This window comes from Meriones unguiculatus, chromosome X (genome assembly GCF_030254825.1).
Source record: "Meriones unguiculatus strain TT.TT164.6M chromosome X, Bangor_MerUng_6.1, whole genome shotgun sequence".
Lineage (NCBI taxonomy): Eukaryota > Metazoa > Chordata > Mammalia > Rodentia > Muridae > Meriones > Meriones unguiculatus.
Genome location: NC_083369.1, coordinates 102,260,795 through 102,273,195, shown reverse-complemented (window position 1 = coordinate 102,273,195; position 12,401 = coordinate 102,260,795). Strand labels below are relative to the sequence as shown.

Genomic DNA, 12,401 nt, shown 5'->3' with positions numbered 1-12,401 from the left:
ATTCATAAACCTAAAATTTCAATATAAACTTTGAAAAGTCACTTGATGATAAGATCTGGACACAACACTTGCTGCCTTTCCTCAGTGAGATTATGTTGTCAGGGGCTGATGCCAAATGACAGTGATGTCACAATCCTCAAGAGCAGCCTGAAGCAAGTAAGATACAGGAGTAACCTCAGCCAAAGACACAGTTCGGCCACACTCTGGCCATGAAGGTTCATATTTATGTCCTTTTCTTGTCCATTTGGACAATTAATTGTTTAGATAGAAACCAAACTACTGAATCGTCGTCTACTACTACTACTACTTCTACTACTACTACTTTTACCGCTACTACTAGCTCTATTACTGCTACTCCTCCTACCACCAGCACCAGTACCAGGAGCAGGACCACTACCAACACGAACTCCAATAACACTGCCATAGGTATGTGCCTAAGCTTACAGTTTTCAAAGTAGAATTTCCTATATTATCAGTTTGTTTTGTTATTAGGAACGCCAGATTAAAAAATTGTGTTGTTATCATAGTGCTGACATGAGGAGGTCTTTAAAAATTCCGAGTACAATAGCTGGCGTTTTAAGTCTAACTTAACAATTCTAAGCGTACAGAATACGTAGTTACAGTCTCCCTGACTACCCTTTCATACCCTGCCTGCCAACCAAAGCAGACAAAGTCATAAGATTGAATATACTGTAGAAAGTAAGTAGCAGGGTTTTGTTTCGATTTGGGTTGGTTGTTGGCATCAGGCTCTTACTGTGCTATCTAGGCTTATTATTTCAAGTTCCTGACCTGAGAGGACTCTTCATTCTTAGCCTCTGAAGTGGCTGTTCCTCATATACCATCAAATACAAATATGGCTCCTGTCCTGTTTCCTGTTTTCTCCTTCTTCCAATGTCTGTCTTGTTTGTCTTTCTGAGTAAAGATTGATCAACTCACCCAGGAACCTCCTCCTTGCTTAGCTTCTAAAGGGGTACAGATTTTAGTATGTTTATCCTATATAATAGGTCTAATATCCACTTATAAGTGAGGATATACCGTGTATGACTTTCTGTTCCTAGTATACCTCACTCAGGATGATCTTTTCTAGATCCCACTATTTGCCTGCAAATTTCACGATATCTTTGTTTTTTTTTAATTGCTGAGTAGTATTCCATTGTGTAAATGTACCACAATTTCTGTATCCATTCCTCAATTGAGGGACATATTAGTTGTTTCCAAGAAGGAGAAAACAGGAAACAGGACAGGAGCCTACCACAGAGGACCTCTAAAAGACTATACCCAGCAGTGTATCAAAGCAGATGCTAAGGCTCATAACCAAGCTTGGGCAGAGCAGTGAATCCTGTGAAAGAAGGGGGAGATAGTGAGACCTGGAAAGGACAGCAGTTCTACAAGGAGAACAATAGAACCAAAATATCTGGGCCCATGGATCTTTTCTGAGATTGATACTCCAACCAAGGGCCATTCATGGATATAACCTAGAACCTCTGCTCAGATGTAGCCCATGGCAGCTCCAGTATCCAAGTTGGTTCCATAGTAAGGGGAACAGGGACTGTCTATGACATGAAATCAGTGGCGGGCTCTTTGATCACCTCCCCCTGAGGGGGGAGCATCCTTGCCAGGTCACAGAGGAGGACGATGCAGCCAGTCCTGATGAGACCTGATAGACTAGGGTCAGAGGGAAGGGGAGGAGGACCTCCCCTATCAGTGACTTGGAGAAGGACATGGGAGATGAGGGAGGAAAGGTGGGATTGGAAGGGAATGAGGGAGGGAGCTACAGCTGGGATACAAAATGAATAAACTGTAATTGATATAAAAAATAAAAATGAAAAAATCATTGGCTTGGCAGTGGTGGCACATGCCTTTAATCCCAGCACTTGGTAGGCAGAGGCAGGAGGGTTTCTGTAAGTTCCAGGACAGCCTTGTCTACAGAGTGAGTTCCAGGACAGCCAGGGCTATATAGAAAAAACATATCTCAAAAAAAAAAAAAAAAAACAAAAAACACTGAAGAGCTAAAGAGATGGCTCAGTGTTTAAGAGCACTTGTTGTTCTTACAGAGGATCTGGTTTAGTTCCCCAGTATGCTATGGTGGTTTTCAAGCAATTGTTACTGCAGTTTCATAGTATATGATACTGTCTTCTAACCTTTGCCAGGTTCCAGGCATGTATGCATATGTTCAACATCATTACATACAAACTAACACTCATACACATAAATACTTTTTTGTGCTTTTCAAGATAAGGTTTCTCTGTGTAAAAGAAGTATATTTTAAAAACATCTTTGGGAAAGAGATTTTACTTCAATGTGCAGTGGCAAGCCAGTTTCACAGTGAAAAGAAACTATATTACCTAACACATTTTCTGATGGTACAATTTATTGCAGTTCATAAAAGCACCAGATCGTCTAGACCATCTGGATCAAAAATGGATGATTTTAGAAAACGCCTACTTGGTTTCATAATTGGAATTATGATCATAGCCTTCACCCTTACTTGTTTTTGTCTACTCCATTATAATTGTATCGTCGAGGAATCCCATGTACCAGCAGGGTAAGTTTTACACACTTAAAAATGAAAAGCCATTGAGTTCCTGTCAGAAATAGTCCCTGTTCTCCTTACTATGGGAAACCAATTGGTTACTGAGTAGTCCTGCTAGGCCACAGAGGAGAACTTTGCAGCCAGTCCTGAAGATACCTGATAAAGCAGGATCAGATGAAAGGGGAGGAGGTCCTCCCCAATCAGTGGACTTGGAAAGGGGCAGGGAGAAGATGAGGGAGGGAGGGTGGGATTGGGAGGGAATGAGGTAGAGGGATACGGCTGGGATACAGAGTTAATAAAATGTAACTAATAGTAGAAACAAATTTAAAAAACAGAATGAAAAGCATGTGCATGTGTGTATGTTTATGTATGTGTGGGAAGTGTGAGTGTGGTATAGGTGCACAGGTATGTGCTCACATGTAGAAGCCAGAGGAAGAGGTCAGGTGTGTCCTGTTTTATTATTTTCTGCCTTAATACATTTAGACACGTTTTTCTCAGTAAACCTAGATGTAGGCTCACAGGCTGGAAGGCTTAGCATTTTTCCTGTCTCTGCCTCTTCCCCCATGCATACAAAAATATAGGCATTTGCCATCATACTCAGCTTTTTACATGGGTTTAAAGTGAAAATTTCATGAGAAAGAAAGACAGACAAGAGGACAAGCAACTCACACATAGCTTAAGCTTTTTTAAAAATGTTTATTTTGATTTTATAGGTATGAGTGTTTGTCTGCATATACATGTCTCCTGTGCATATACTACCCACAGAGGCAAAAAGAGGGCATCAAATCCCTTGGAACTGGAGTTACAGCTGGTTGTGAACCACAGTGTGGGTACTACTAAATCCAGGTTCTCTATAAGAGCCAAAAGTACTCTTAATCATTAAACAATGTCTTCAGCCCTAATACCACAGGCTTTTATTGGTGGAGGGGGATCTTCAGAAGAAGTCTCTTGTAAGAATAAGAGACCATGGACTAGAGAGATGGCTCAGCAGTTAAGAGCACTGACTACTCTACAAGAGGTCCTGGGTTTGATTCTCAGCACCTACACAGTGGCTCATAATGACCTGTAACTCCATATCTAGGGGATCCATTGGCCTCTTCTGGCCACCACAGGCACATGGTACAATGACATACTTGTATTCTCACTTTCTGCTTATAATCTGAGGTAGTTATGGAACAGAAAATGGGGAAAGAAGTGATAGAAATCTTTTTTCTTTATTCAAGCATGGTAGCACACATGCTTAATCCCAGCACATGGGAGTCAGAGGTAGGTAGATGTCTATGAGTTTGAGGTCAGCCAGATCTACATAATGAGGTCTAGGTCAGCCAAGGCTATAAAGTGAGAGTCTGTCTCAAAAAAAAAAAAAAATCACCAAATAACTTTTTACAGCTCACAGTTGGTCATGCCCAGGGTAACCACTGAGCCAGTTAAAGGATTTTAGGTGATTGATAAACATCTTTCATCTTGGTCCTTTACTGGAGATTGATAGAGAGAGGAAAGCAGAAATATAGAGAAGCAAGTTACTTTCTTTCTAGAAATCAGATTGTATTCGTTTCCAAAATTGTCACTGTTCAGTCAACATGTAGGAGGTTTACAATATGCCATGGCTGTTTCATACAGGTGAAAAACAGAATAGTTGACATTTGTCTAAGTATCTTTTGCTGGACAGGGGATGATTTCTCATCAGAGGAGTCATGGGGAAGTCTTCCGTGTAAGAAATTTTGGGGGAGGAAGATGATAAATAGAAGCCCACTAATATCTATTTAACTGCGTAGCATTTTCAACTTAAGAGTTGAGGCCCTAAACTCATTTACAAGATGGACATCAAGTGCACTCTGTGTACTTTTGGATGAATTTAGAGATATATAAGGGCTGAAGATCTCCACTGTTGCTGACTTTCATGCACTGGAGATCAATCAAAGAAACCCAGATAGAAGGAGATAGATTGTTGCAGGATTACCTCAGTGTGGATAAACAATGAGACAGTGATGATTGGCATGGTCTTGGTGCAGGTTAACTACAGTTGATGTGAGCTAATGATTACAATAGTTGCATCAAATCTAGGGAATGGCCTTTTATCTTAGCCCTTCACCTTATCTTCCAACTCTTACATACTTCTGGCCACCTCTTCCAAAACATTTCCCAGGTTCTTAGAAGGAGTGGTATAAATAACTTGCATGGAGCTATGCTCACATCCATCACTTATTTTCTGCACTCTCCATTGTTTATTGTAAGGAGAGGTCTTTTTGATTAAGGCTGAAGCTGCTTTTGTCTGTAGGTATACACATAGGTATTTAATTTGCTACTACATAAAATTCCATAAATAACAGAAGTACATCCTCCTGTTGGGCCTACTTGGGTCCTTAGCCAGTCTTACTGGTTCCCTTCTCATCCCCCATACAGAGAATGTAGAATCCATTCAGAGAGCAGTTAGCCCCTTTCCCCCAACAGTCAAGCTTTTATTGCATAGGTGGGTATATCTAGCTTTCCAAATGTTTTCTTTATACTCCCTTTATTCCAGTTAATCTTTCCCCATCCCACACTTTCATCTCCCCAATCCCCACTCCCCCTGTCTCCCTCTATGTGTAAACATTTTCCACTCTGACTATTACCTATCATTAATTTCTTTTTATCTATATTTTACTACTCTCCCTCCCTAATGTACACACACACACACACACACACACACACACACACACTTGAGTTTTTGGTTCCTGGCTTGCACAGGTACTACACTAGATCCTTATATGAGAGAGAACAAGTAATATTTGTCCTTTTTATCCTGGGTTACTCACTTAGAAATGCATCTATTCCTCAGCAAATTTTATTTTTTTTTAACATCTAAGTAATACTCTATTATATATGTGTGTGTGTGTATACCATATCATTATTATTATTATTGACCACATTGTGTCATTTCATACATGTACTATCAGTTATCTAATGCCTTAAAAACAGTAAAAATGCTCTTTAAGAAAAGTTATTTATCATGAATTCATATGTCTAACAAGGGTTACAACTCTCAGCACACTATAATTGTTAACTGTGTTTATTTTTTTTCCAATGGAAAATTATCCATACTCAAAGCTAGCATTGTATTTTCTGATGATAGTAATAGTACTTTTTGTTTTAAATTATTACACCCCAAGTTTTCTGCATTTCAGGCTCAACAAGGAAAATATAGCAGCTATATCATCCTGGGTATCCAAAGTTTCAGCCTATCAACCTGAAATGATAACTGAGGACATTCCAGAGGCTCAACCTCTATTAAATTCAGACCAAGTATCTGGGCCCTCATGTCAAGAAAAACCACAAACACCAAACAGTGCAGTAAAATCAATTCAGCCTTCAAGTCCACAAAAGTCATGTGCATCACCTGATTCACAAAAATCAACGATACACTCAAATACAGAAAATACATCCACAACATGCAGTGTAAAAAAGTCAAACAGGCAATTAGATACAAAAAAATCAACTAAGACATCAAGGTTCCAAAAATTTCGTAAGTCTCACCTGGAACGATCAGGTAAGAAACAAGGCCTCAAAAAGTCACAGAAGCTCCCTCCCACCTGTAAATTACCTAGTAAAGTCAATTTATCCAGTTCAGAGAAGCAAGTCATACCACGTTGGCTAGATATTCTACAATCTTCAGCTACACTGTCTTGTCCATCACTCTCACATGATCAAATCGGGCCCACCAAAACAACCAAAATAAAGAAAACAAACCAGTCACGTGGACATGATCTAAAAAGGTCAGTAAGTAGAGGTGTGTCAAGCACACCTACACCACCCAAAGCTTGCGGACATTATAAGGAAAAATGCCTTGTTTGTAGTTCTCCTGTATGTCTTCCCATTGGTCATTCTGGGATGGAGAGGAAACAAGCTGAAATCATTCATGTTTCAAGGGAAATGAAGCCATCTCCCCAACCTTTTTATGAAATAGATTACAATTACAATGAAGCGAAGTACGAGAACTGTTCTTATCTGGACATGAGTAATGCTAGTATGGGAACATATGATAGTGAAGACAGTGATGCAGAAATAATCATTATTTGTGGCACAAGTCATGATAAGGATATCTTGGATAAAGACACCTTAAGTTATTAAGGACTTAAAACACATTGATCTACAAACGAAATATCCACATGTAATCACTGTCAATAATAGATCTGCCTATCTTGAAGGCAATTAAATTCATGGCATAACAAATTATTGTTGTATTTATCATTGCATCTCAGTGGAAAAAGACTCATCTGGTATATCTTTTTTTTTCCATTTGGTGTATCTTATTTAGATATGGTTACTTAAATGGGAATCACACTTGAACATGCACATACAAATTTAGAAAGAAATTTTAAGATGGATATCCTGAAGTGTTCTTTCCCTGAATTAGCTCTCAATGAAAGGCCCAATTTGACATTATTTACTCAGTTATTTTTTCAGTGCTGAAGATTAAACCCAGAGTGTCATGTGTGCTAGTCAAGTGGTCTGCCAATGAGCTTTGTCACCAATTTAAAAAAAAAGTATTATTTTTAATATACTTATTATTTTATGTGTATGGGTGTTTGCCTCCATATACTGCCTGGTACCACTTATATATCTGGTACCCAAGGGGGCTAGAAGATAGCATCAGATTCCCTGGAACTGGAGTTACAGACAGTTACAAGCTGCCATGTAGATACTGAGACTAGAACCTGGGTCCTCTGGGAGAGCTCTTATTCACTGGGCCACCTCTTTATCCCCTAAGAATGTATTTTTAAATTTTTATTTTCAGAGTTTGGGTCAAACCTAGGACTGTGCATACTAGGCAAATGTTTCACCCTAAAACTATACTCCCAGACCTTGAAGTAATTTTAATTATTTGTAGGGCAGGGTTTGTGGTGCTGGTAATGGAATCCAGAGTGTTGCACGTGTTAGGCAAGCATTCTCTGACTGAGCAACATCCCCCGGGCTACCTTTTAGTGTTTATGTGGAAACCTCATAGTTTAAAGTTGGATCTTTCTCTGTATGACATGGTGCCTGTTGGAAAGAGCTCTGTATTGTAGGGTAAATGTTTATCTTTGCTCCCAAACTGATGTGGTTGAAACTTAATATTGTATAGGATGGTTTGGGGACATAGAGTCATAAGGTGGTAATGCAGTCATGAAAATAAAATCATCATAAATGGATTAAGGAGCTGAAGAACTTACCTCTGCCTTGTGAGACAAAACAAAAAAAAAAGTTACACCTATGAATTATAGAGCTGGCCTTCACTAGACGTTTGCCGTTGCCTTAAGTTTGGGCTTCCCAGACTTCAGAACTCTGAAAAATAACTTTGCTGCTTACAAGCTACTCAGTTTATGGCATTTTGTTATGGACTCCAAACCAACTAAGATTATCGATACTGCTTGTTTCTGTATTATTTAGAAAAATTCCTAACTACCAGTTCTAACAACACCTCCTTGTTAAGGTTATTTTTATAAAACTATGTTTGTTAGCCACGCATGGTAACACATGCCTTTAATCCCAGCACTCAGGGAGGCAGAGGCACTGTGAGTTCGAGGCCAAGCCTGATCTACAAAGTGAGTCAGAACAGGATTGCAGCCAGATACTGGGGGTGGAGGTGGGGGTAGGGGGTGGGAAGGAGTACAGAAATCAGCGTTTGAATTACACAATAACTTTATACCTACACCTCCTCCTCTAGAGATTGCCATCTAAATGATGGGCCCAACCTGCAGTACACACTCCTGGAGCTTTTTGATATCAGTCTAAGTGTTGTAATTAAGTCAGCAGCCAACTTACTGTAGATTATAAGGGCAAGGGGCCCATGGTGAAAACTATAACACTGATTATAAGTATTACAATGAAAAGAGATATTGGGATCCAAAGAAAGGTTAGGGCTAAAACAGTAAAGTTGGAGGCAGTAGAAATGGTTCAACAGTTAAGAGCATATAACTACTTTAGCAGAAGACCGAGATCCAATGCCCAGTACCCACATGGCTGCTCACAATGGCCTTTAACTTCAGTTCTAGGGGATACAAGTCTCTATGGCCTTTTCAAGCTTCTGTGTATATGTGACATACATAAACTCATGCAACTAAACATATACACATAAAATAAATATAAAAAAAAAACAGTAAAATTGGAAACACTAAGGAAGACAAAAAAGATGGCTTTCAGCTGGGTATGAGACAACCAAATTGACAGGAGGAAAGAGAGGGTTCTGAGCCAATGTTAGTAGGCCACCTGGTTCCCCTAAGTCCTATTCCCTCAGGAATGTATACTAGACACTATTACCCTTTGACATATTGTTGATCTTAATGGGAGTTAATTGCAACAGTAAATTAGGAGTTAAAAGTGTACCTATATTTCAGAAAAGAGACTCCCAGATTGCCCTGTGAGCAAGTTCTTTGCCATTAAATAACCAAGAACAACTACAACTTGGTAGCTATGATTAGGGTTAGTACTATGGTGAAACTATAAGCTGGCCACAAAAGTGTAGGAACAAAGGAAGCATAGTATAATAAACAACTATCAAGATACCTGCAAGAGTGATGACTAGTGGGCCAATGATTAGCAAAGGCTGGCAGTTAATGAAGCAGGGCACAGAGATGAATGATTAAGGGTTCTAACCACCCCTACCTGGGTAGACAGCCTGTGAGTAGAGCATAATCATCTTCCTGGTTGAGCAAGGAATACAGGGTATGTGTACTCTAATATAGCCAACTAATAAAATTATGCTTAGTTTTGTTCAGTTTTTGTCCTAAATTCTATTAAAAAAAAAAAAACAACAAAAAACTAGACATGAAGTTCAATGCATTTCCCTCTTTTGGGAAACCTTCTACTTTCAGTAGTTTCTTTCAGTTTCTCTTCATTTTTCTCAATAAAGCTTGCTTCTGCTTCACTTATTTTTCCAAGTGTCTGCATCTTTAATTTTCACTGTATTGAGTGACACAAAGAACTCAAGAGCCACTGTCTCTGGTTGACTAGATAGCTGTTGAATTTCTGGCACCTTAAGTCCTCAGTCAAGTACAAATGGGCCAAGTAAGGAGATATAAGGAAGGAAGGAAAAGAAGGAAGAAGAGAGACAGGGAGGAGGGTGGAGTGGGGGTGATTACTAAAACCTTGCCCAAGCTAATAATTTTGAAAAATTAAGCCTTATCACCCCAAGTTTTTTTTTTTAATCTCTTTGAAATGTCCTGATTTAAGAAAGAAGGTTTCAAATGTTTACTTCCTGGACAACCTGCTTCTCTGTCTTAGCTTTTAGGCTACTTTACTCACTTTGTTCCAGTTTTAAGCATTTTCAGAAAGAATCAAGACCTGAGGCCTATCACTTCTTCACATTTTCTTTGTCAGGAAACATTATGAAACCACTTTCAGCTGTGGCTCTTTCCTCTCAGACCATTCCTATTCTCTTTCTTTTGAATCATCTCTCCATACTCATCTATAAATCTCATACTTTTCTTATGGCTGTATTTTGCTTTTTTGATTCTGTACAACCATTGCTAAAATTCTGTTACTTGTTTTAAAAATGTGATAAATGGTAAGATTTCAAATAATTCTCTCACGTAACTTTCTCTCTCTCTCTCTCTCTCTCTCTCTCTCTCTCTGTGTGTGTGTGTGTGTGTGTGTGTGTGTGTGTGTGTGTGTGTGTGTAAGCATGCATCTAAAGGATGCTTAGAGATCTTCAGATTTACTCTTCTGTGGGGAAGGCATCTGTAGAGCTATGCTCAGGCAGGAATATCACTTTTTCCAAGGGTGGACGGTGAGGTTGCAGTAGCATTGTACTGGCAATAGCAAAAAATTAAAAAAGGATTTATCTATTTTATGTTTATACCTTCACTGTATATATGTGTTTCGTATGATGCAGGTGACCTTGGAAGCCAGAAGATTGCCCTCAGATCCCTTAGAACTGGAGTTACAGATGGTTGTGAACCACCATGTGGGTGCTAGGATTCAAGCCAGGGTCCTCTAAAAGAGCAGCAAATTATCTTAGCCTCTCTCTAGCACATGATGTCAGATTGTTAAAGTAATCACAAATGAGTAAATCACCAGGTGTAGGATGGTTATACACATATCAAAAGCTTACTAAGTCTTTAGTTTTATCAGTTCCTGCAGTTCAATAGCCCCTTCTACAACGTGGGAAATCCCTAAGACCTAACATATAGAAAAGGAAATCAAAAGAAATAATCTCTATAATATCTTCTTAATTGTTATCTGTGCACAATTTACAATTACTCCTGTACTGTCTTGGTCTTAGAAAACAAGCATTAAAATAATATTACCTTTGCCAGGCATGATGGCAAATGCCTTTAATCCCAAGCAATAGTGAGGCAGAGGCAGGCCGATCTTTGTGAGTTTGAGTCAAACCTGCTCTGCAGAAATACTTCCAGGATGGCCACAGGCTACATCCACCACAAAAACAAAAAACAAAACAACAAAAACAAAACAAAACAAAATTCTGTCTCAACAAAACAAAAAAGTTAGATTGAAAAAAATAGCTCAGTGGTTAAGAGCACTGACTGTTCTTCCAGAGGAACTGGGTTCAATTCCCAGTACCCACATGGCAACTCAAAACTATTTATAACTCCAGTTCCAGGTGATTGGACATGTTCACGCAGAAATACATACAAACAAAACACTAATACACATAAAACAGATCAATAAATCATTTTAAAATGTTAATAAAGAGCCATGGTATCATCAGTTTCCTTATACATATCTTTTTGTGGCAAAATGGGCTATGTTTTTAAGAGACATTCTCACTGCATAGCCCACACTAACTTGGAACTTTCTATGCAGCCCTAGCTGACATGGAACACATGATCATTCTGCTTCAGCCTTCTATGTGCTAAGATTACAAAGGTGTATCACTACACTTGACTTGGCTACTTTAAAAAATTGCAGTAAAGCCGGGTGGTGCTGGCACACACCTTTAATCCCAGCACTCAGGTATGCAGAGGATTTATCTATTTACCTCTGGTTTTTTAGAGACTACAAGATATGTGCCTAGGCCCTTCTGGCTTTTAAAGTACCTATTGAGAATTCAGGTGTAATTCTAATAGGTCTACCTTTATATGTTAGTTGGCCTTTTTTTTTTTACACTTATTTATGTATTTATTTATCTGTTTGTTTGTTCACTTTACATCACAACTGTAGCCCCTTCCCTCCTCTCCTCCCATTCCCACCCTCCTTCCCTCTTCTGCCTATCACCTTCCCCTCCCCCTCAGAAAAGGGGAGTCACCCCACCTACCCATCCCAGAACATCAAATTGTATCAGGACTGAGCACATCCTCTACCACAGTGGCCTGGCAAGGCAGTCCCACCAGGGAGAAATGATCTAAAAGCATGAAAGACAGCCCTTGTCAGAGACAGCCTCAGCTTCCCTTACTAGGGAACCCACATGAAGACCAAGCTGTCCACATGGCCCTTGGTTGGTGATTCACTCTCAGAAAGCTCACCTGGGTCCAGGATAATTGGTTATAAGGGGGGGAAAAAACAACAAGAAAAATATAAGGACAGATGACCTGTTAGAGTAACACCTGACTTGTCAATGAAGATTCTAAAAGCCAAAGGGCCTGGACACATTTTCTAAAAACTCTACAAGACCACTGATGCCAAAACAGAGTACTGTGCCAAGAAGAACTTTCAATTACAATAGATAGAGAAAATGAGATATTCCATTAATAAAACTGTTAGGATTGTGCAGCAAAGTTACATAGTGGGCTCATAAGTCATGCCATGCAATTGGCTCCACGTGGGAGGTTTTATTAAAGGAAGTAGGAAGGGGTCACAGAGACCATCTCTGGGCAGGATAGGGGAGAGAGAGAAGGAGAGGGAGAGAAAAGAAGTCAAGACAGGAACTCAAACAGGGCAGGAACCTGGAAGC

The 12,401-nt window shown here is 39.4% G+C and overlaps 1 protein-coding gene across 1 annotated transcript; it reads left to right on the top strand.

The window, feature by feature from the left end:
* The first annotated feature begins 209 nt into the window (after positions 1-209).
* Positions 210-6,640, top strand: CXHXorf66 (chromosome X CXorf66 homolog). Its single transcript, XM_021627164.2, has 3 exons — positions 210-321; positions 2,398-2,545; positions 5,698-6,640. Exons 1-3 carry the CDS (start codon positions 210-212, stop codon positions 6,638-6,640), a joined length of 1,203 nt encoding a protein of 400 aa, XP_021482839.2.
* The last annotated feature ends 5,761 nt before the right edge of the window (positions 6,641-12,401 follow it).

Excerpts from the sequence above, each read along its gene's own strand:
- CXHXorf66 (XM_021627164.2), top strand. The coding sequence starts at position 210 with ATGAAGGTTCATATTTATGTCCTTTTCTTGTCCATTTGGACAATTAAT. Across the intron at positions 322-2,397 it reads TACTACTTCTACTACTACTA|CGTCTAGACCATCTGGATCA; the intron begins CTTTTACCGCTA and ends AAAGCACCAGAT. Across the intron at positions 2,546-5,697 it reads GAATCCCATGTACCAGCAGG|GCTCAACAAGGAAAATATAG; the intron begins GTAAGTTTTACA and ends TCTGCATTTCAG.